The sequence below is a fragment of the Harpia harpyja genome, chromosome 13 (assembly GCF_026419915.1).
Source record: "Harpia harpyja isolate bHarHar1 chromosome 13, bHarHar1 primary haplotype, whole genome shotgun sequence".
In the NCBI taxonomy this organism is placed as follows: domain Eukaryota; kingdom Metazoa; phylum Chordata; class Aves; order Accipitriformes; family Accipitridae; genus Harpia; species Harpia harpyja.
This window is the reverse complement of record NC_068952.1, coordinates 886,405-911,695: the sequence shown is the minus strand read 5'-3', so window position 1 is coordinate 911,695 and position 25,291 is coordinate 886,405. Positions and strand designations below refer to the sequence as shown.

Genomic DNA, 25,291 nt, shown 5'->3' with positions numbered 1-25,291 from the left:
GTTTTATATTGGTTTGGATGTGGAAGTCAGCCCTGGGACCATCAATTTCTATAGTTGAACCTAAGCAAAGCTTAAAAGCAGGTTTCAAACTGACTGGGAAGCAGCAAAATGGGAGCCTTCCTTGACTCATGTCCAACCCTGCTTCCACTTAAGAAATTACACTGAAGGGGTAAATGCCTTATGCCAGAATGCTGTTTTCTGTGTGCTCAGGTGAAACTATAAATAAAGCTGAAAGTTAAAACTTCCTCTGCTGATCTTTAAAGTTGCAGTCATTCTCAGGAGTGAACTAGTAGAATAGGGTGAAAGAAGCCAGTCAGTATCCCAAAGGCTTTTGCGATGCTGATGAGATACAGTTTAACACCAAAGGGTGCAAGGGAGCAGTCTCGCTGTAGTTGTTCCTGGCTGAAGGAACAGTGAGGGGGCTTCTACTAAAAACTGATTGCTAGGGGAGGATGTAAATAAGGGATTTCCAAATCTGCCTTTGAGGAACTGGGAACTGCTGTTTGCTGAAGTGCATTGTGCATGGATTTCCTTGTGAAGGCAAGGCCAGCTATTGACAGGTACAGTTTACATGTTCTAGTATAATATGCCTTTAAGGGGATGTTCCTTTTTGCAGGATTCCCACCTGGGCTGAGGAAATGCCTTCCCATGAAGCAGTGAGCCCTTATCACCAGGGCACATGTTTCAGAGATAGTGTTATGGCCCTTTGTCAGTGTCTATACCTCTGCCCTTGCACAAAATCTCCAGATATATGATTGAATTAGAGGGTAAGACTGTTGCAGGTCTTGTGGAACTGGGGTTACTCAATGTTTGTGACAGCCTCTAGGTAAAAGTCAGTGAATTATTTTTGAAGGTCAAATAGTTTTCCACAGTTCAGCACTTCTAAGAGGAGGACTGATAAGGCCTTTTTTGAATACACTGTATTGTAATAGGTGCAGCTGATCTGTGTAAAGAGAATTGAAACAAAGGAGAAATCAACCCCGGTCGTTAGGAGGAAGCTTGCTGTTGATCTGTGAAAGGCCTGGATACATAGAGCTCCCAGAGAACAGCAGAGCAGGTGGCTGAGGTCTGAAAGCAATGTAGTGAGGGCAAGCAAGGCAGAGATTTAGTTTTTTTCATTTGGTTGTATACTTGGAACTGCTCTGAATTAAGGGAGGGTGTGACTGTGTAGAACAGCTGATTACCAAGAGACAATGCTATCATGCTGGCTAGTGTCAATATGTGTTACTTCCAGGGCAGGGAGTGCTTGAAAGGAATGACCTGAAGTCCCCAAATCGGAACTAGCATCAGAAAATGTGCAAGGACTTGACTAATACTCGTGCTTTGCTGTCAGTGTTTATTTCTGGAAAATAGTTGAGAATACCAAATGCTTGAAAAAACACCCGCAGTTGTCCACAGCATGATCCAAGTAACTGGGGAGAGGGAGTGGTGGTGTGTGGAATTAGGAAAGTCCCTTGGCAAAGCAGTTAGCAAATATTAAGGGACAGAAAAGACAGAAGAAGCAGAATTGGCTATGCATCAGCTATGCTGCATTTAAGAATGACAAATTGCTTCAGCTGTATTTTTACAAATCAAGCTGTTCTGTGAAGAATTTAGCTTTTTTGGTTCAAGGTTAATCCCCAAATGCCTTACTGAAATAAATGATAAAGTTAAAATAAGAAATAAGGTTGAGAGAGTGGGGACTCATGTATTGTGTATGTTTTCTTTGTGAGCTGTTGCGAAGAGGTGAGAAACATTTCACAAAGGGAGATGCTGATTTTATCCAACCAGTTGGTGGATGGAGGAAGTTGGTATTGCCGTAGGTGATATAGTCAGTTCATGATTTTCCAGGTGAAAAGCGAGGGAACAGTGTTGTCTAAAATTCCTCTGTACTTTTCTGGTAGAATTGAGCATTGCAGTTCTTCTTAAGTAGTGCAGCTTCACTGTTTTCTATTTAGGTATCACACCAACATTAAAGGACTAATGAGCTGCTGCTCTTTTCAGAGCTTGTGATCAGGGTCTTGCAAGTAGCTAGAGCTTCACAGACTTTGGGATAGAAGAGGCTGGCCATTAGCCCATACTGCAGACCTATTTCAGGACCTGATTTGGGTGCAGCCCGACCTCTCAGTGCAGTAGCTCCTGATCAGTTTGGACTGCAGGCCGTTGCCAACAGTCAGACTTTCTGGGACATTTTCTGGAATAGCCACATAAGGAACACAGCTGCAGGTCCCTCACAATGTCCTTTCTGCACTGGCAGTCCACACAGAATAACTGGGGAACGAATCAGTTAAAGACTCTTCTAAGAGAGTCTCTATACCTTCTAATAAACACTCTGTGTGGTTTTCTACTGTGAGGGTGGTCAAACACTGGCACAGGTTGCGCAGAGATGTTATGGAGTCTCTGTCCTTGGGGATATTAAAAACCCAGCTGGATGTGGCCCTGGACAACCTGCTCTGGCTGTCTCTGCTTGAACAGGGGAAGTGGACTAGATGATCTCAAGAGGTCCCTTTCAACATAAATGGTTCTGTGATACTTGTGCTTGGCTATGTGAGATCACTGCCACTTCAGTATCTCTCAACTGCCCTGTAGCGTCATTCTGTTCTGCTCTTACTTGATTTGATTTTTCTAGCTGTATAGTGCTTTTTCTTTATCTGTTTAGATATTAATGTCTTTGCCAAAGGCAAAGTTCTTTCTGACTTGTATTGTTACTTGCAAGGATCATAGATTATCTTCTGACCAACCTTCCAAATCTTCGTACTGTCTTGGGGCTGGGAAGCACCAGCAATGGTGCCCTTGTAGGCTTTGGGTGAAACATGATTGAGAAGTCAGCTTACAGAGTTTCTTGCTCAAGCAGGTGATGAGCTGAAACTCTCAGTTGTCCTGTTGTTGCACATTTACCCAAAAAGTTTCCAGCAAAATTTCTGTCTTTTTCTTGCCTTCCGTGGACTATTTTAGTGAAAATCAGAACCTCTTGTTCCCACAGAGTTGCTGTAGAGTATTTCCTTGTTCAGGCTGGGCTTGAAGGGCTCAAGACATTCTGTCTGGTGCTACTCTATCTGGCCAATTCTAATCAGAGCACCACAAGATAACATTTTTTTTCACCTTTGTCAAGCACTCTTTGGCTTACGTTGTCCTGTTGCTCCCCTCTTCTGACAGGGCCTTGGCACTGTTGAACCAAAGCTGTTTTCTCAGTGTGCGTTGGTAAGCTTGCTTGGGGAACAGGAAAATTGCATTCTCTTTTTGGTACCATTAGGAATGTTGACCTCAGTATCACAATGTGTGTTACTGTCCTTGCTGCTCAAGGAGGCCTGCCTCCTCCACAGTGCCTGACTTTATCCATATCATCATTGCAGCACGAGCAGATGGGATCCTTCATGATGCCAGGCCTCTTGCATGAGAAGTCACCATTTGAAAACGAGTCTTTATTTCCAGATCCTCACCACATGGTGGCATTCAGGCAACCATACCTTGTTGTAGAACCAGTGGCCGCTACAGATTACGACCTTGGACCTCTCTTACTTGAGATCGCACCATGTGTTTACCCACTGTCTGCTGTAGGTAAAGTCCTCTGCTCTTTATCAACACCAGCCTGAGCAACCCTTTTGGTCTGACTACAGGACTTGCTCGCCACTTCTGTTGGGCTTGATTATCTCTGGCTTATCTGTCCCTTCCATGGATGAAGGAGTAAGAAGGACTAAGTTTACCTGGAGGATCAGAAAATTTGCCTGCCTTGAAGAAGGCTGCTGTGCAGTTCCCAGGTACTGGGTGTCATGGAGAGTCCAAGGAACTGCATCAGAGGCTAGGCTTTTGCAGTAATAGATTCTAATATACATATTTATCTCTGAAATGTGCAATAAGTAACAAGCAATATGGAAATGATATGAAAAATTCATGGTGTACAGCAATAAGAAATGTGTGTATGTAGTTGGTAAGTATAGGGATAATAAAGTAACAGTATGAAAAAAGATAATAAGAAAAATTATTTTATAGACAGCTCATAGAGAATTGCCCTACTAGGGATGAAAATCTTACCTATAACAAATTCAGAAACTGTTTCAGGGGTAGCTTGGCACATCTGCACAGGGAACTTCTGCATGAATACAGCTTCTCTGTCAGAAGAATACTATTTTAGTGCCAAGTCCTCATTTTATTACCTTAATCACTACTGTAAAATTATCTTTAAGTGAGATAATTGTATATGATTGTACCATTTGCACATAATTTTAATTTATTGGGCTTTTCTACTTTGCAGTCAAGCATTTTGAAACCAAGCCTAAGCTGCATTGGCAAAATACTTCTTGCAGATACAACTTGTCTCCAGCATAGAAGGTTGCTGGTTCAGTTGTATCTGCAAGTGTTTTGCTGTGCAGACGAGCCTTTTGATCGCGTATGTTAAAAGGCAGATGGAAATAAGATGTGTATGACTAAGGGAATTAGCAACTTGCTTATCCAGAGAGCAAGAAGGGTCTTGGCTGCGTTTTCTGTGTTTCACCCTCTGAAGTTATGTCTACATTAGTGAGCAGTATAGTACCAGCAGATCAGTGGATAGAAGCAGTTGCTCAGGCCTATACATCTCCAACATATATGACTTGGGGATTTTACACTATAAACAGCATGTGTTTGGGGGATTTGCTTTGGGTTAGTTTTAATCTGGTTCCCCTGTCTGAGGGACCAGTTGTTGGTTTGGACTGTCTCCATTAGGATTTGGGGACTGCTTGGTGTGCACCTGGAATGGAGCTTCTGGGTCTGTTTGCTCAGAACAAGTTTACATGACCCAAAGCCACTCTGTGAACAACGCTGACACATGGTAATTGCAATGATTTAAGGCAGTATGGGGGCTTGCTTTAAAACCTCATTGCTATTATAAATCAGGACTCTGAGACTCCTGTTCTTTGGAATCATGGGGAGAAAAAATGGGATGGTTTCCTGTCATTGAACATGTGGAAGGAAGAGTCCTGTCACTTCTAGAAGAGCAGATATTTTTCCACATCTTCAATGCTTTTCTAACCCTTTAGAATACAGACAGTCAGAAACCTGCCTGCTCTCTCTGTGACTTTTTTTCCCACCCTGGATTTGCTGTCGAGCAATGTTCAGATGGCAAAGGAGCATCTGTGAAATACTATCTGAACTCTGTTTCCTATCTCTGGGGTCTTTGAGGTTAATCAAAATGCAACAGCTCTGTTAGAACAACTCTTGCACAGATTTTGAGGTGGTTGGCTTGGGCTATCTCAGTGTCAGTCTGCCTTTCCAACAGCAGCCTTAATTGCAGAAATAGTAAACCAGTATCCCTGATTAAATCCAGTGGATTATTTTCTCTAGCTTTTGGGCTGCTGCAGAGAGGGGTGTGGAAACCATCTTTACATGGCAAACGAGGCACTGTGTCTGCTCTAGATGCTCAGCTGGGGCTCTGTGAGGCCTGGCAGCAGACACTTTGAATTCAGTATTCTTGCTGTCCTTACCCACTTCTTGATAGGTCTCTCTGGGAGCATTCTGAGGGCTTGTGAGACTAGGGCGGTGCAAAAGGATCGCTTGCAAGGCGTGCACTTCAGATGCCTTCTGGTCCGCAGGCTCCCCAAAATCTGGATGTGGCCACGGCATTCAGTTTCTTTTGCTGGGATTCTCCTTGGAGCAGCCTAACAGTCAGATTGTCAGTTAAAATGGCCAGATTTTTCTGGTGCTGAGCACTGTTTTCTGTTCATCTGCAGTGGCAATTTTGCCCTGGCATGAGGCTACAAGGCCCCATGTACTTGCCTTTGACCTCACTCGGCAGCCAGATATTCCTGAGCGCTCTTCAGTGTGTCATTTTCTTTGTAAATGCCTTCTTTTCAGTGTAACCAATCTCATTGCGTAGGACTCTGATTAATTTTATTCTGCAGTGCAGAGATCTTCTGCATATTGAGTAGTTGTGCAAGATGCAGCCTGGACACAGGCATTGTAGTTTTTGAGTACCTGATTTTATTACAGCAGATAGTGAAGCAGGTCTGTGTTGCTTGTTTCCCGTTTACTGCCAGGGGTTGGACAGGTAAGGGTTTCCTAACAAAATAAGGGAAGAAAAGGGATCTTGCTTGTTTTTTCTCATTTACTCGTCCTAGTCTTTTCTTTTTGCCTATGTGAATTTTTCGTGTTAAAGTGGTGCCTTAACTCTCTGTGATTCAGTTTCTGTTACTTTTGTAGACACGTTTTATATGTTTCTACAGTATTTTGCTAGGTTGATGTAAGCAAGCTATCTGTAAAGGCTGGAAAGGAGGGTAAATTACCTTTGGCAGGTTTTTAGGCTATCACAGGGTGGCAGATTCAGACACCTGATGTAGCTCTAGCCTCTCTGCCCAGCACTGCATTTTTCTATGTGGAAGAGTCATATGGATGTTTGAATGAACTGGCATTTGGGCCACACGTTTTCTTTGTCAGCCACGGTGTCACGGGATGCGGGAACGACATGGGATGATTTAAAACACACTTTTTTTGAGGCTGTGTTGAATTCTTACTCCTTCACTATTCTGCCTTTCCCTGTGTGGGATCTATTATCAGTTGTTCATCTTAAAGTTTTTCGTGGTCTTGGGAAACAAGTGGAGGAAATTATGCCATGCAAGGTCAGGCAGTTTTACCTTTTACGGTTTGATTAGAAGCCTTTTGTTTTTATGTCCATTAGCTCATTCATTTATTACAGAAGCACTGGCAAGGTTAACCCAGTTGATTAAATCCTAATTGATTACTATTGTATGATGTAGTTATTTAAGCCTTACTTCCAGCATAGAATTTGTTTTCTTTCATGTTCAAAAATCCTTGTCTCCAGCTGAGTTGACAAGTCCCTGAAGTCAGCTAGTTTGTCTGGCCAGGTGAAACTTGCTAACTGCAAAGGAAAGAAAACTGTATGCTAGTCAGCTTTGCCAAGCTACAGACACCATTTCCAAGTAAAGTTAGAAGATAGTAAAAATAACTCTCATTTCATTTTCTAGTCCTGATGGATCCTCCATTTCTTTAGAATATTTGTACAGAAGTGAATTCAATATCCTCACAATACAAAATCTGTGGTAAGCTGATAAACCTGATACTGGTGTTGACAGGTGAATAAAAAAAGAGGATAGCTGTAAAATGTATATTATATCTATAACATAGAGCATGAGATATAGCTGCAGCTTTCCAAATGCCAGTGAGAGCAATTGTATAGTTAGATGTCCACATCTGTGCATATAATAGATACCGTGACAGTGCCAAGTGCTCAAGTGGGTTATGTCACTAAGCACTTGGGCTTTTTCCTACGCAGTTGTCTTCAGGGTTGAGCTGCTGGACGGCTGTGCCATGTCTGGTTATTTTTGGCCAGCAGTATACCGTTGGTTTTGATACTTCATGTATTACCTGAATAAAAAGAAACTTGACTGATGATTCTGGATTTAAGCTGAGCTTGTGATTAGAGAGATCAGAGGTTGCTGCTGATGCAAGAGGCAGACCTTAAAGAAAAATGAGTGTTTGACATGGACAGATCCAGAGTGTAATTTAGGCTGGTGGGGGCACCTCTGGAGGTCTCCATTACAACCTCCTGCTCCAAACAGAAAGAAATAGATCAGGTTGCTCTGGGCCTTTTCCAGTGAAGTTTTGAATGATCTCCAAAGATGGAGATCCCGCAGCCTCTCTGTCCAGGTTTGACCACCCTCATGGTGAAAAAGAAATGACACCTAATGGGAATTTCCCACGCTGTAGCTCGTGTCCAAGTCTGGCTCCATCTTTTCGGCATTATTCTGTTAGGTGGCTCCGACCAGCAGTTAGATCCCGCTCTGCTGCCTTCCTAAGGCTGAACAAACCCAGTTCTCTAACGCTTTCTTTGAATGTCACATCCTCCTTTTCCTGCGACCATCCTGGTGGGCACTGCTGGACTCGCGCTGTTATGTCAGGGTTGGTCTACTGTAGAGGAAATGTAAGAATTGGTAAGGTAACAGTTATAAGAGTAACAATAATTGCCATGAGATTTATGATAATCTACGCAGTAGAAGTTTCTTCAGTGTTTTGGGTGGACTATTAGCAATGAGACAGCTCATCTATGGAGATGAATCACAAAATAATTTTAGCATAAATTTAAAAGATTAAATTCTTGAACTCCTTTGGGGAGAATAGTGGTTATTTGTTTTCTGCAAGTGAAAATGCAGGAAATATGGAGTCTGGTACCAAAAATAGATACTTCAAATTGCAACAACGTCACATATTTCTTTCTTAGTATTTATTTGATTAGTTTCATTGCTGTATTGAAAGTACATTAGGAATATTTAAGAACTTAAATGAGTAGAAGATTGGAATGAATGTTTGATTCCAGCAGTTTGAAATTGATCCATGTGGAAAAATACATTCACAAAAAGATCATCATTTAATTTTTTAAGTGCTGTGTAATGAAAGTTTTTCATGTAATGAAAGTTTTTAAGTATTAACATGGGGTTTTTAATCATATCTCTACAAGGTGATGAATATCTATCCTAAGGTAGAAGGGTTTCCCGGGTACTTGAAGTTATTTCTATACATGAGGACGTGGTTATTGACTGTAGTTTTTAAGTTCCTTCAGAACAAGGATGGTGAAGACCATTTTAGTAACTGAAATATTTTTATTTCTTACCCAGTATTATATGGGAGATTATTATGTTCATTTTAGTTTAAAGGCAGCAGTAGAAAGACTATTTTTCGATGGGTGAACATTAAAACATTGCTTTAAATGCTTGGAAAAATTAATGCATATGAAACAAAATAAAACACATGTTCTCTGAAACTTTTCTCAGGTCAGTATTTATGAGCATCAGGCTGACTTATTCCTCCAACTGTTTTGGGTTTGTGTGGCGGGGTTTTGGTAGCGGCAGAGGCGTTGCAGGGGTGGTTCCTGTGAGAAGGTGCTAGAAGCTTCCCTGGCTCCAAGTCGGACCCACTGCTGGCCAAGGCCAGGCTCATCAGCGATGACAGTGGTAGCGCCTCTGGGATAATGTATTTAAGAAGGGAAACCTGCAGCAGGGGAGGAGATTGGAATGCGAGAGAAACCCCGGTGCAGATACCGAGATCAGTGAAGAAGGAGGGGGAGGAGGTGCACCGGAGGAGGGGATACCCCCGCAGCCCGTGGGGAGCTGGGGAGCAGATGCCCACCTGCAGCCCGGGGAGCAATCCACGCCGGAGCAGTCGGATGCCCCCGAAGATGGCCGGGACTCCATGGGAAAGCCCACGCTGGAGCAGGCTGTACCTGAAGGACTGCAGCCCACACGAAGGACCCACGCCGGAGCAGTTCGTGAAGAACTGCAGCCCGTGGGAAGGACTCACGTTGGAGAAGTTCATGAAGGACTGTCTCCCGTGGGAGGGACCCCACGGGGGAGCAGGGGAAGAGTGAGGAGTCCTCTCCCTGAGGAGGAAGGAGCAGCAGAAACACCGTGTGAGGAACTGACCCCAACCCCAATTCCCATCCCCCTGTGCCGCCGGGTGGGAGGAGGTGGAGGGAACCAGGAGTGGAGTTGAGCCTGGGAAGGAGGGAGGGGTGGGGGGAGGGTGTTTTAAGATTTGGTTTTACTTCCCATTATCCTGTTTTGATTTGATTGGTAACAAATTAAATTGATTTTGGTTTTTTTCCCCAAGTCAAGTCTGTCTTTTGCCCATCACCATAATTGGTGAGTGATCCCTCCCTGTCCTTGTCTCGACCCACAAGCTTTTCATTCTATTTTCTCTTCCTCATCCCACCAGGGCGGCCGCATGGTTCTTTGTTGTCTGCTGGGCTGAAACCATGACACCAACCTATGTTAGTTAGTTAACAGGCCAAAACTCTTTATAATCTCTTGCTCTGTTCCTTACTTTGTTGAAAGATAGCTGCTTTGTTTTAGTAATAAACACAGATATAGGACTTATTACAAAAGATCACTTTAGGAAGTATTGGAGTGGTTGTTCAGTGAAACAGTCTAGCAAAGGAGCAAGTGTGATCTGGCAATTAGTGCTGTAAAATGGTTGCGAAGCTCCCCATACTAAGTATACCCTGAAAAATCTTTTTTTTCCCTTTTCTTACTTTTCTGTGTTGAAACATGCTTTGCTGCTCTCTGTGCTATGATCTTCATGCTTAAGGAGGGCAGGTGTGAGGAAAGAGGGCTATTTCCTGCTGCCTTAAAGGAAAGTATGACAGTCCCATCATCCTGGCTGCACAGGAGGTTATTAACAAGATTGTTCTTGTGGGCTTCATAATTCTGATCAGCCTCAGGACTGATCTGCAGGAATCCCAAAGTCACACCTGACTGTCAGCCTCCATCTGCTACTTCAGCATGGCATGAACTCCTCTGAGAGAGCAAACGGTTGTAACCTGGTGCCTCCTTTAGTTGTAAAATGAGTAAAAGCTTCAGAAACCCAGAGGGGTTGATGCTCCAAGCATTTATCCCATCTATATGACCAGCTGGCTGTACATACACCACTTCTAAATGTGGCCTGCTTTCTGTACACTCTGTTATATTCCTTTTGTTTCATGCAGGAATTGGCACAGTCTTCCCTCTCCCCCTTTCTTCTTTTCCTGATGTTGCTTGTGTTGCACAATAGTGCATGGGAGAGCTGTTCTAGGGAGAGCCTAAATTCCCAAGACCAACAGGTCAGGTATGAGCCCACTTTAGGCTGGAGAGGAGGATTCAGTATAAAATCAACTCAGTTTGGGGATGTGGGTCATCAAGAACTGTCAGTTCGTAATTTTAAAAAATTACAGTAAGCGGAAACATGTTGTCAGCCTAAATGTGCATACAATTCTCAAAGATAATAAATAAAAAATTTAAATGCTTTTTCTTTCTGTAAAATTTTGTTATCCAGAAAACAATAATGTTATGTAGGAAACTGATTTAAAAAAAAAAGTCTCAGGAATGTACTCAAAATCAGAAGAGGCAGTACTGAATTAGCAGGGATGTGCCTTAAGTCACAGTCAAGTCTATTGGACACTACCACTCCTGTTTTGCTGAAATTATTTATTTAGGTGGCCAGGTTCTCCCCGTCAGAGGTTTGGTTTTTAATGTTCTTGCCTTTAGTTTTACAGCAATAAAAAGCACATGGTGTCCTGCATATCAGTGCTTTGCAATTATTTAAAACAATAAAAACAAGTAAAAGTTGGAGTAATTTACCCTTTTTACTACACAATAGCTCTCATTGCCAGTAGAAACAGTCATTGTTTTGGCTGTTGCCTCAATATCCATCTCCTGGTGCTCTGAAAGGCAAAACAAAGCAAAGCAGGACTCAGTGTGTCTGTAAGTAAGCCAGGCTGGTCTGTGTGGATCTGTACGGATTTAAAGGAGTCCGGTCTGGGATGAGTGTGGACCTGCGCTGGCCCATCCATCCTGTCTGAGACCGGTGTAGACTGCTCGTTTGCTGAAGCACACAGGTACCAAAAGCTCCTAAAGAAACATAACTAGTTCTTTCTGAGGTTATCCAGATATGTTGACTTTGTAGCCACAAATCTGGCTTTGAGGCTGCCTTCACGTCGGCAGGCAGCATTGCCATCCGTATTGGGACCCACGGTTGGAAGACATGTAGGACAGTTGAGGCTACCTGATGCTCCCTTCTTGGTAATGCCCAGGCCAGGATGTGTGCTATATCCAGACAGTGTCTCAACGAGTTCCCTCAGAAAACCAAAAACCTGTATGTCAAAATCAATACTGAATTTGCAATGAATTTGCAGATAGTAGGAAACCAGTGGCACCCAGTACTCATGGGCACACACAGGGCATGGGCTTGGTATGTGAGAAAAGGGATGGAGGAAGAGTGTGCAGACTGCCCTGATGTATACTGAAGACCGTACTTTCCTGATCGCTGAGTATCTTTCCCTGCAATATGGTGGCTTGTGACACTCCTTGATGGTTTCAGCATGGTCTTGCACACCCAGTTCTGAAACTGGACAAGGTCCTTAAGTCTGTGCCAGAGACATGAAGGATCTGCAGCCACATAACCTTCCTGCTTACCTAACCAGATATAGGTGGATACTAGGATTTGTTGGTTGGTTTGTTTTAAGCCTGTTCTTCCAAAGGGAGTAAGGGGTAACCAAGGCCTCTGTCCCTCCAGTTCTGGTTGCCAGCAGCTCTGTTATCTCCTTGTGGTAGGAGAGAGAGTGTGGGTGTTCTGCTGTGGGATGCTGCTGAGCTCTTGATGATCTTACTGAGAGCCCTGGGATGGAGCTCCATATTCCACAGCTGTACATATTGTTCTGGTCAAAGCTCTGGTTCTCCAGTGAGAAAGCTGCTGCTTTGTCTCCTGCTGCCCTCCAGGTCACGTCTTGCTGTCCCCAAAAGTTTTTGATGCCCCAGGCCTGTGGTGCACACAATGAGAGCAGTAGCAGGGTCCTGAGGGTGTTACAGGCAGTGCAGTTACTGATTTCTGTCTATATTCATGTTCTTCCTTTTTTTATTTTAAAAGTGGGAAGTATCAAACAATAAGCTTTGGTTTAAAAACTAATTAAAATCACCATTGCTCAAGTGCTACAAAGAAATACAGGGTAAAGTGATGCAATGATACTCACCCTCTTCCCTGCTTAGAAACCCCACCAGGAACCAACTGTTCACCATTGTGGTGTGCATCAACCTTTACTCTGTTATCAGTAGCCTGCTATTAGAGAAACGCATGCATCGTACTTTCCCTTTTGCTAATACAGAGAGCACACTATCACAAATCCTTTACAGGTCAGGATCTGAAACCACAGCCTCTGCTCCTTCTGCTTTTTTTTTTTTTTTTTAGTTAGGTCCTGCCTGGTGCCATGTGATGAAATGTAGACATTGCAACAGCAGCACTTTTGTACCACAGAGAATGAACCTAGAGGACTAGCTGAGTGTTGGGGGGGGGGCCTGGTTGGTTTTGATTTTGCCTGAATAGGTGTAGTTTGTACTTCTAACACCACGCCAGAACTCAACATGAAATTGCCCAGGTTTATTTTCTTCTTTCATTATGAAAATGCTTTAATGTTTCAATGGAGTTTTTCCATAAGCATCTTTCTTCTCCAGATGTTTCCGACTATTAAAATTAGAGTTCATCCATGTTGAAGTAGCATTAGTTTAGCTGTTCAAGGTAAGCAATGCTAATAGGCAAGTGTAGTGGTGGTGTGTAAAAGCCAGCATTTACTGAGTAAAGTTGGTGTAATGCGCTTAAGTGTGCTGCCGGTGAACCTGTAAACCATCTGGTCATATGCACTACCCGTGGTTTAGTTCAGGGATTGTGGTGGCTGTGGTGGTGTTGCATGCTCGTGGTGGTGGAATAAACTGCGGTTTGTCACACTCTCACTTGTGCCCTGTGTCGGTTTGAGGATTCAAGGATCCCTGACACTGATTTCCACTCATGGCTATTTCACAGGTGGTTTTCTTGTTGAATGTCAGTACTATCCTGAGCTACAAGACTGAGAAGTACAAACAAAATCAGTCTGTTCTGCAAAACTCCCTGCCTGATGTCCCTGATGGTTACAAGCCCTTGATCAGAAACCATTTTTCTAAAAATCTTGATCACAGGATTGTTATCTTATGTTCCATTCTGTATGTTTCTGTTTCTTTTCAGGGAAGGATCATGTTTGCAGATTTATTGGCTGTGGAAGGAATGAAAAATTTAATTATGTGGTCATGCAGCTTCAGGTGAGTTCTGTGCTTCCCCCTCTCCACCCTGTCCCATGGAGATGGCATCACAGGGAAGGATTTACAGTGAGAGAATAAGGCCAAGCACTGGTGTGGAGACTTTGTTGTAGATAAAAAGTGGGTGGAATGGGAGACAGTGAGAAGGGGTGATGTTGCTGTGATATCCCTTGGGATAGCTCCAGTTGTCAAGATGCGCTAAGATATTTCATAGCTCTCCTTCTCTGTTTAAGATGGCTTTCTCTCAGTTTTCTGGGGAAAGCACTCAATTCAGAATGCTTGCAGGAGCTACCCACAGTATCGTGCAGCAGTGGCAGCTGTTTGAAATATCTCCTGCTGAGCTCTGTGATGCAGCATTCAAAATATGTGTCTTGTATCAGAGCTCAGAGTGCGGTGGGAGCCGGTGGTATCACACCAGCAGCACAGACTTCTCTACGAAAAGGAGTGATCTCTGGCTCCCCTGTCTCTACCAAGCTCAGCAGTAGCTTGGCTTCTGCTGTGGAAGTGTTTTCTCCCGTTTGAACACTGCTGATATTAAGTCAGTATGGGTAAATACTTGGGTAGCTAGCACATGGGGACTGTACTGCTCGACAGCCAGCTACTCCTATCAGAGTTAGCCAGCTGAAGTCTTACATGAGTGTCTATACAAGCCACAGTAACAGCAGGAGCTGCAGGGACCTCTGCATGGTTCAGCATGAAATTTCACCAAAAAACATATATAGTTAGATCTTCAGACCCCAAATATGGTGGTACTGTCATGAAAACAGCTTTCTTTTTCACGAAAGCGCTTTCTTTTACAGCATGCAGTCACAGGAGAAAGAGTTGGAGGGGAACAAGTGGGAAGAGATGGCTGAGTCAAAAACACATGGAAGAAAGGCCTTTAAGGAGAGGGAGATTGTCCCTGGCTCGAGGGGAATACTTTCAAACTAAAGGTGCTTCTTTCTGACACAGTTGCCTTGGAAGCTGGCCTGTTTCAGCACCTGTCATAAGAGTTGACAGGGAACTTGTCCTATCTCTCTTGCAGCTTGTATGATCAGGGCTTTGCTGTGCAAAGCACTGTGTGATTATACAATACAAGCCTACCCTTCCCCTGAAGACCTTCCAGCCCATGTCATGTTTCTTGATGTGTAACTTGGGTGATAGAACATGCTGAAGGAAAGTGGGAAGGTTGAAGCACTAAGTAATGAGAAGTAAGCTGCTGCATAAACTGGCAGGTTATTTTTAATTGGTGAATGCTGAATGAAGTAAAATAGACACCAGCAGACCCCAGTACTTCTTTAAAATAAACTTTTGATTCTTTTGAAGCATAGTTCTACTGCAAGGCAGAAATATAAAACCAGTAAATTCCTGGTGCTTGGGTTTGCCTTTTATGCACTGCTGGCATCCCAACTGCTGTTACAGATAGAAAAAACCTTTTGCTCTCTAACCAAGCCTGGCTATTGCTGCTGCTGCAGTGTGAGTGTGAATATGATTCTTGAAAGAGCTAATCTGGAGCTCATGGAACAGCAAGGCTTCTAACCCCCCAATCCTGTCCTTAACAAGCCTGATGAAGATGACTATACCTTGAAAAAAAACTCTGCACAGAATCTCTTACTTTCTAGCCTGTTCTTGACTATGTAGCTGAGCTCATAGAGTAGGCAGAGCTAAAAAGCCTTTCATTATTTGCAAATGAAGACTTTGATACTTAAAGCATTAGCTAGTTTTGCACCATCACTCTTCAGGCTAAAATTCTCCTTCAACTTCAAGGTCTGCTGAGACATGGTTTATCATGTGTCCCTCTGACTGTTGTATACTGCAATTCTCTCCCTTTCTCTTTAGTCACTGGGACTGAGGTGTCCACTCTAAGCTTTGCAACTCATTGAATCTCCTGTTTCTTAGCCAGCCTGATGGTGTTTATTTGGAAAATAATGCTCATTTTCTGTCTTTTCCTGGAGGCAGTATTGGATATTCATGTGCCTTGGGTTGTTTCTGGAGAGCAGGTGTCTGAGACTGTCTCCCAAATCAGCTAGGGAAAGTTACGGAAGATTTCAGTGTGCGGCTCTGAAAAAAATCTGCCTTTCCCTATTATCATTGGATAAGAGAGTTGGTGTCCAAGGAACCACTTTACAGTGGAAAGAAAGATCTGCTGTCAATTCAGCAACTCAGATCTTTCAGGATAGCAGTGACAAATCTGTGCTGCCTCTAGTAAACTGTCACAGAAATTAAAAAAGATAAGCACTAGAGAAGTAGCTTAGTCTTATTTTGTTCATGCTAAGGAGCAAACCTGGGCCAGTTGCTGTGACTTGGCTGTATCTGTATTAGCTGACCTGTATCAAGTGTGGTTGTTTAAGGGACAGAGCCCTGAAGTGAAACACGGGTCAAACCAATTTGAGAAACTAGTCATACGTTAAAAGAGCCAGTTGCAGTTGGCCCCTTAAAGTCTGTAAATAACTTGAGAACTGGAAATGGGTGGATGAATAGATGGCATTTCACTGGTTTGGAGAACAATCTGTGTTTTCTTGTCAAATGTTTGGAATCTTTTTTTTATCTTCTGTTGTAAATTTTGTTTGAATACATCTGGACTTGTACTATAAGCACGTATGTCTTTGCAGAAGCAGAATCAAGAGATTCTATAGTATAGTGATAATCAGCATGTCCCTGTAACTTTTGTTCTTGATGCATGTTCTCTGAAACAGTGGACTCTTATTCCTAATGTTTTTGATCAGTTGATAAATGCATTAGTTCTGTGGATTAGAGGGGTACTCTGCCATAGAATATACTCATTTTAACACCTTCTTTCTCTTTACAAATCTAAAGAGGTATAGACAAAACTGAGATGACAGAGATCAAAGAATACTGTGATTTGTCTGGTGTTTAGTCTGTCTTTTTTTTTTTTTTGCTAAATAGTCTTTATTTTCATGCACAGCTGGTAGACTTTTTTCTCCCCAGAAATTTAATTAACTGGAAGTAAATTACCGATTTTTTAATAAGTATTTTTTAAGTCAGTGGAAAAATCCTCCTCACCTGATTTTGGGTATGATTCTCTTGTTAGACACCTTTCCCCATTGTGGTGTTGCCACAACAATGCTGACTTGAGCTTGAGCCAGACACTTGTGTGCTAGGGAGTTTCTGATGAAACTGCTTCTATGAGCTGTAATAGATAGTGGCTTTATGACCTGCTTATCATATTTGTACTGCTTTAATCTTAAGATGGCCCAGAGAACAGACAAAGGTTGTTCTTAAATCACCTTCTATATAGTCTGGGTTTAACAGTAAGGAGATGCTGGGCTCATACAGTCTGAGGCACTGCTGTCCATGCCATGCCTATTTCCCAAACAGCACATCAGCTGACTTCCCAAGATAACGGTCTGGTATCTTCTTATCAGCAAATACATCACTTAAAAGTTAAAAGGAGGTATTGGAAGATCATATACAAGAAATAAAGGAGGCATAAGATGAGCACCTGTCTGATTAGCATTTCTGCTTTTTGGGGATGCGTGTTAGAACTTGCAGCTGTGAAATGCTATGCTTTAGTGTGATGGTTTAAGTGTTTTATTGATTATTTCAGGGGCGAAATCTTGCAGATCTCAGAAGGAGTCAGCCTCGAGGGACTTTCACGCTGAGCACAACGCTGCGATTAGGCAAACAGATTCTGGAATCAATAGAAGCCATTCACTCTGTGGGATTCCTGCATCGTGACATCAAGCCTGTATGTTGTTTTGGAAATTTTCCTTTTGGTTGTATGTCTGTCTGTTCTGCTTGGGTCAATAAAGACAGTCTGAATATGGGCAGGTGTCAGTAGAGGCATTTAGGCCTCCTTGCACACTCCCACTGTCCAACACATTGGCTATTTTCTATAAGTACAGAATAGTAATATAGTTTTGTCATTCCTTTAAGTGCATAGCAAACTAGTTTTTATCAGCAGAGGCTGCTTCATGGTGGGTTAGTAGGTGTCAGTCAGACTGGTACCAGTCAAGATCACATGACAAAGCAATCTAATTTTGAACAATCATTTGGAGTCCAACCGATTATTACTATAAAGAGGGTTCAGAAAGGATGTCTTGCTCTATGACCCATCACTTGAATAAATGCTATTTCATGTATTTGACTTAGCTACATAGTCCTCTTAATCTTTTCTTAGCAATTGCCAAAAAAATTGGAGCACAGTTTCCAGTGTTGGAAACACTGTCACGATGTTGGTCATCTGCCTAGGTGAGGCATCAGTCACTAATGTGACTGGCCAGAAATCCTTTAGCAGCCATCTATTATGGTAAAGGATATAACTTTAAGATGGGGGTTAAAAAAGAGCTGCTCCATTTGCTTGTTGTCAGTTTATTTACTAAGAACCAAACCCGGTGTTTTTTAGATGTCTGAATGTTCAAATAAATTTAGGTAATGCAATACAGCGATTGGAGATTCTGGGAGTTAGGGCAGAATAATGCATGCTAGTAGCTGAATCACAAGCAGAAGCATTTGTCTACAATAACTCCAGCCTGTTATGCAAGTGGTGGAGCTCTAACTGCAGAGCTAGTGGTGTTAAATGTAGCTCTTGCTCATAGCAGCAGAAATTTAGCAAAGATAATGTGAATTTTAGTTATTTTGAGACTCCACAGTCACTTATCTGCAAAGTGAACTTCTTAACATGGCAGTGATTCTCTAATCATGATGTTTAAGATGTATCTTAAAATTCTTGTCTTTGACTTACGTTTCCACCAGAGGCATATGGGGCTATATGATAAAGTTTTGTTAACAAATGCACTCTTACCGAAGTTGCTCGTATCAAATTGATTTTTTTCTTTCTTTCTTTCTCTAGTCCAATTTTGCCATGGGCCGCTTACCTTCAACATACAGGAAGTGCTACATGTTAGACTTTGGTCTGGCCCGTCAGTATACCAACACTACTGGTGAAGTCCGGCCAGTAAGTAAATTTTAAGTAATTTTTTTTCCACTTCTGCAACTGCTTAGGCATGGAAAGATTTTGTGATTTTGTTCGTTTTGTGGTTGTTATGCTTGGTCATTATATTGGACTGCATTTTCTGCAAGGTGAGAAGCAGCAGGTGACTTCAACTGAGTTGGGATTCTAAGAAGGAATGCTTGCTTTTGTCTTACAAGGTGTGTGGCTTTTTTTTTTCTTTTTTTTTTCCTTTAGGATAATCATGTTTTCCACAGGCTTGGAATACTTACTGAGTACGTTATGGCCAAGCAAACAGGGTGAGGCCAGTGCTGGCCACGGAACTTCTGTAGTCCCAGAGGACTGGTCTAGTTCAGTTCTCTGCGATCTGGGGAACCAGGTCGGTGCATTCTTAAAGCTTTTTATGAAAAATATGCTAAAAGTTAGAGGCTGACCTGATCTCTGAGGCTGAGCTTACTGTGAACTGCAACCTGTAATGCTGTTCTCACCCTTGCCTGTTTTGTGTATATTGCCCTCTGTCCAGATTTCTTAGCAGGACTATTACAGCGTGCCTGCTTGGAGGGGAGGTAAGGGCAGGGGGCATAACTTGCGCCATGTGACATGTGCATTATCTTCAGTTCTTTTGCCAGCACTGTGTTATCTGGGGTCACTCATAAGGATGCAGTATGCTTCAGATGCTCTAGGTATCAGTCAGAGCATTCCTAGTTTTATTTCGGAACACAGCGCCAGCAGGGAGGGCTCAAGACAATCTCTCTGTTTATCATCCTAGGCTTATACCTTTTGGTCTGCACATCTTTTCCATCTGCAAGATAATTGTTGACAGTGTGAGAGCTAAATTGAGAGACTCTGTAGTGCAGGATATGGTTGGGGAGTGGGAATAAAGCAAAGATCAGTGAGTGGATTTTGTGTCTTTAGCAAATGAACAGAGCTAGGGGATTTTTCTTCTATTTTTTCTTCTTTTTTTATAAGTCTTTTCAGTTGGACATTGCAAGCCTTTTCTTATTAGCTGTAGATGGGAGCAACTCTGAAGGTTGTGTGTCTGCATCTTATTCTTAAAAAGACACACACTCAGTACTACTGGTCTTCCTTGTCAATGCTGTTTAGTTTGGGGATAAGCCTTCTCCATGTTGCTGTTTTCAAAATGCAGCCCCACTCCTTTCCTCTTTCTGCAGTCAGAATTCAAGCCCATTATGGATTGAAACTGGCATTTGGTTTTCTGCAAAATTTCTTCATTGCTTCAGTGAAGCAACTATGTTTTATGTCTGTATTTCAAGTCCCATTGTTTGAATACTGTTCTTTCTTTACAATTAAAGAAGCTAATTTTTCCAGATGTCTATTCTTTTGGATCCTGTCTTTTCTTCCTTTCTCCCACTAACTTAAAATTACTTTGCTTTTATTTTGCTACATCCATAGAGAATACTCCCAGGCCCTGTTTTTGGAAACAGCACTACATCCAGCCTTGACATTTTTTAGAGTAAAAGATTCTTCAGCTGTGTCTCGCAAGCTGTGTCCTGCTTGGGTTGGTGTGGGTGAGGTGGGGCTTTGTTAGGACGCAAGACTCTGAGAAAGTCGGTCTTAACTCTGGTCATTCTGGTGGTTGGCTGCTTGCTTGTCACAGATGGGTCTTTTAGAAGGACTAATGACACATAATCTTTTCCTGAAAAAAGACATGGGAATCCCCAGAGGGGTGGGAGTATGCTCTGCTGAAAGCGGTAAAAGGTCTTGGTTTGTTTGGGATGTGGGAGGATCATATCGGGTAAAGTTTCATATACCTAATGTACCTATTCTGCCATGCCACACTTCAGGTGGTGAGGCTTTTTGACAACAATGATACAATAAAAAAATACATATTTACTTGAATCCCTTTTAACATTATGTTATAGTCACCAGGCTGTTCGATCCTTTTGTGTCCCTGCTGCCTGATGCCACTGTTGAGTCCCACTTTCTGGACTGAGACATTTGCCTAGAGAAGCATGGTGTCACTGGTGCCCAAATAATGCACTGAGGATTAGGAGGGAGATGGGGGTGAAGGGCAGTATGACGAAAAGTGAAATGAGGTTTTTTTGTGTTTTTTTTTTCTTTTTTTAATAAAGAACTTTATCTTTTATTTCACCAAAGAGATTATTTCAAGCCAGTAAGGTAGATTCTTCTTCCTCCATTCTCTTTCAGTTCCTTTATCCATGAAGAATATAATTCCCAAATTTATAACATGATCATCTTGAACCTAGGTTTTTTGTGATTTGGTTCTGAGGTACAATACACAAGATAGATAGGGGAAGGAGCTCGCTTCTTCTGGAAGCATGTCTGAATTTTGCTGTCAATCATATTCATTTATTAACAAACATTTTCTGCTCAAGTAGGTTCTGTGCAGTTTCCTACAGTTTCAGAAGCATTGTCATACTTCATGAACAATACCATAAAAAGTATTTGCTGTTTTCACATCCTCTGAAATTCATAACCTCAATCTTGCTTGTCAGCTTTTCAGAAAGACTCTGAATGACTTGCTAGTAAAGCAGATAATGGGCCTGGCCTTTAGGATGCTGTGGTTTTATTTTGGTTTTTTGACTTACCTTTTGCCTTCTTATTTTTGGTTACTTTTCTTGGTTTTTTTGAAAACAAGTTTGATTTTGAAAAAGGGAGAAGCCAGTGATTCTGTGGAGCAAAATCCTCTAGAAAGCTGTGTTGGCACTGATTTTATGTATTTACTTTTTATGTGCACTTCACTGATGCCAAAGAGTATGAATTTCTTATATGAAAAGGCAAAGAGCTCCTTAGTAGGCAGATAGCATAGACTGTCACTAAAAAGGTTTCATTCTGATTTTCTAGAGGTTGATTAAAGCTTTGAGGTGGGATCATTTCTACTCTCCATGATCTTCATTGAGCATTAGTTCCTCCATCCTCAGCTGTTACCACTCTGGCTTTCCAGACCCTCTTTCAAGGGTTACCACAGTAGCTTTTACCTAGGGAGCTGTTATTCTGCTAAGCTTCTGATGAGTACTATGTATTTGGTTTGTATGTATCCTCCTTTTACAGAGGATAGCTAGTTGACAGTTCAACTTGATCGCTCAGCATTTATGAAGTTATGGGCCACTTGGCTTAACTAAATCCAAATTTATTCTGAATCTGTATTTATTCTGTGCTTCTAGGAAAACAAAACTGTTCTACCTTATGTGGGATGCTAATATTAGCAGAAATGCTACTCTTTCGAGAAAAGCTGTTGTTGCACAGATTTGCTTGCATGGGAATGGTCTCACCCCTCTACCACTTGCCCCTTGCCAGATGTTGCAAAAATCTCTTGGATAACAGTTTGTAGAAACTCATATTGCACTATAAAGACAGAAGATGGTTGGGGCCAGAATGTGTGTAAGGAAGCATCACTAACAATTTTTCCCTCTCTTTGCAATCAGGGGAACTTGGCTGTTCTCAGCAGTCTCATTACTTGATATTCCTCTGAGGGCTGTAGAAGTCAGTCTTTGGTAGTTACTCCTTTGGACAGGTAGAGCAGATGTGCATCAGTCATGGAGCCATTTGGTGTCCGTTGTGTGTTGAGAACTGCTTAGGGCCTGGCTGAAGGCTGTTACTTTGGCTACCGTCAGCATTTCTGGCATTTGGGTCAGACTGAACATCCTGGCTAGCAGGAGGGACTCTGGCTATTATGATAAACAGGACAGATTGCTAGTGCAAAAGAATTTAATCTTTCCGGAGGGTTTTGTTTTCAAACACTTGCGAGGACAGGGAAATGAAGGAAAAGACAGGCAGCTTGACAAAACTGCTAGAGGAGATGCTGATTTCTTCACTGCTCCCCCCTGACCCTCCAAGCCCCACCTTCTCCCGTTTGAAAGGTTGCAAATACTGGTTAAGATCTGTGATCTGTATTCAGCAGGGTATGTTTGACCTGGGATTTCCCATTTCTCAAGGGAGCACTGTCAGTGATAATTCACAAAGTATTCCTGGTCCATTACCCTTAGTAAAACATTTTGGTGCTCAATACTTACATATTTACTGAAACAGAGAGTGGAAAAATTACTTAGTCACAGTAAACAGGGCCATCTCCAGGGCTGTGAGACTCCTGAGGTCCGTTTTCTAGGGAATATGTCTTAATTTTGTGCAAAGCTATAAAGCTTCAATGAGAGAGATCGCAATATGACTGCTCCCATTCTGCCTGTGGCTTAAATATACAATGTTTGTGGTACTCTGCTGTCAGGTGAGAATGCAGGAACTCCTGTAGGAGAGGAGGTTATTGAACCTGAGACTTCCAAACTTTGGGTGAATGACCTAATGCTGGAGACAAGAAACTGTGCTCCTGTTCAGTGTTGTCCTTTTTTTGTAACTCTTAACCTTCATTTCTTGTTTTTCTGGTTCTGCTCAATGTTCACCAGAAAACTCCTGGATTGCTTCACCCTGCCATATTGCCTCTCCAGGCAGAGTTATTCAAGCCCCCTGTGAGTACCAAGGCTTGCAATTGCAAGGCTTCCTTCAGTTGTCTAAGAAGGCTTCCATCTACTTTTTCTTCCTGATCTGGCAGTCAGTAGCAGATGCTTAGCGTTACGTTACCCGTGTTAGTTGGTGCTGATCACTTACTCATCAGTAGTGACTGTCTCCTCATCGCCTGCTCCAAGGAGAGCTTCATACATTCAAGCCACTCTTGTGCAAACACACCTCCTTGCCTACCCAGTCCTTCTTTCCATTGATTGCAGCACTTAAGCCGTGCGAGCTGTCCCACCAAATCTCTGTAATCCCAGTGAGATCATAGTTTTGCAGTGGCACATGGACCACTAACTCCTCCTGTTTGTTTCACGTGTGTAGGTGTTTGTGGACAGGCATTTGAGGTGGGCCACCAGTTGTGCTGCTTTCCCAGGGGAGACATGAGAGCTTCTATCATCCTCTACCGTGGCACCTCCTCACAGCCTTTGTTCTTCCATTTCTCTTCAGGTTATGGTAATCCTCTCTCATTGTACTTGCTTTAAGCCCTCCTCACTAGGTTAGCAAGCCTAGATGCAAAGCCTTCGCAAAGATGCTCTTGCCAGATGGGCCCCTTCTTTCACCAACAGTCCTTTTTCCTTAAAGAGGGACCCATGGTTATAGAAGCCAGAGCCCTGTCTTTGATAGCTAGGTGTTGATTTGCAGGATGCATCCACTTCTACCTAAGTTTTTCCCACTCACTGGCAGGATTTAGGAGGACAGCACCCGGGCCCCCATGCCCCCAAATCTGTAGTCACTCTTAGTATACTCAAGGTCAGCCCTTGAAAAACAGGTGCTTTTGGTGCTCCCATGAATGAGCAGCGAGGGTTAATAGTCAGAGGGCCACACAAACCTTGGCAATCTGTCCTTATCATCCCATATCCAGGCCCCCAACAAGCCACAAAGCTCTTGAGACATCAAGTCAGGCCAGTAGATGGGGCTTCCATTTCCTGCAGGAAGGAGTCTTCAGTGACCATCACTCACCGTTGCTTCTTGGTATGAGCATTTGGTTCAGGCTCAGCTGGCTCCCCTGACAGGTCTTGTTCCTCCTCACCAGTTCCCAGGTTACTAAATCTGGAGCATCTGGAGCAGGAGCCTCCCTTCTGCTGCTAGCTTCCCTCCTTTTGGGAGTCTTCATCCGTTGGTCCTTTGGGCATAACCGCCAGTTGTCCCTTTTTCCTTGCGTTGCAGCATTCATGATTTTCGCTTTCAGAGGCTCTGTGAAGATTGTGTCGATCTCTTGTTCACCCTCCCTGATGCTACACAGTCTGCTCACCTCCTTTCCCACCTCACCACAGCTCCTTCGCCTAGCAACTCCACAACTCAGCCAGAGTACTCTTAGAAATGAGGCCACTGCAGAGGCACCAGGTGCTCTCCGCAGCCCAGTGAGGATGGCCACATCCTCCCTTTGGGGCTTTTTCTGGGTTGAGGTCTCCAATGTGCTAAAGATAGTCGCATCAGCCCATGCTGGGGACCAAGCCCCGTGGCCCATCACCACCATCGTTGCAGCCTGTCAGGCCCACACTGTCCCAAGCAAAGTTTCTGGGCCCCTTTGCACCCTTGTTTTGCTAATTGCTGTCACAACTGTTACAGCTGTGTTGTCTATTTACTGTGCTGCTTACAAATATCATAAATAGAGGAAAAAATTAAATCAACATTTTCATGCTTTTCATGCCAAAGTTTTTGTTAAACATCAAGAATCTCACAGTTAAACTTTGATCTAAAGGAAATTGGGTTCTGAATTTGGCTGATCTTAAAACATTCTTGTCTATGATATGAGAAATAATGTAACAGCAGAGGGGAAACTGAAAACACAACTTTGACCAGGTTGTATCGTAAAGTTCTTGTTGTGTGCAGGTATTTAAGAGTTTGTTGCCTCTTTAATGGACAACTGTAATTGCCACCACTCAAATGAGAGAGAAGCATTGTCTTTTGCAGTGTAATTTCTTAGAGTGTGAACTTTCTCAGGGACTGACGTTTTTGAAAATTCAGATGTACTATATCGGCTAGGTTGCCTTTGTCTATATGCACAAATGTTGCAGAGAACACTGTTGGTGATGCGCTACTTTCCCTTAGAAAAGCTGTGTAGACTTTTCCTATTTACATCCCAGCTAGCCACATTTCTACTGATTTTGTTCTTCAGGAGAGTTTCAAGTATTCATTCTGGTGCATGGGGTCTGAACCAACATTACACCTTTTAAAAATTAGTATTGCACATGCCAGATTAAACAGAAAGCAAGGGGACTGCATCTGCCCGACTACATGTACCCTACCTGTAGGATATCCAGAAGCACCTTCTTTAGGACTGGAGGCAGGTTACCAGATGAGATGCATCGAGCCAGTGATGCAATTGTTATGGTCCATATGGAATAGAATGATG

General features: G+C 42.8%; 1 protein-coding gene across 3 annotated transcripts in view; it reads left to right on the top strand.

Annotated features, from left to right (window-relative positions):
• The window catches only part of TTBK1 (tau tubulin kinase 1), a 114,363-nt gene that overhangs the window by 26,441 nt on the left and 62,631 nt on the right, over positions 1-25,291 (top strand). For all 3 annotated transcript variants that reach the window (XM_052806747.1, XM_052806745.1, XM_052806744.1), the window contains exons 4-6: positions 13,489-13,562; positions 17,107-17,247; positions 18,352-18,456. In XM_052806747.1, the coding sequence (XP_052662707.1) occupies positions 13,489-13,562; positions 17,107-17,247; positions 18,352-18,456 (320 nt within the window). The remainder of the gene's footprint in view (positions 1-13,488; positions 13,563-17,106; positions 17,248-18,351; positions 18,457-25,291) is intronic.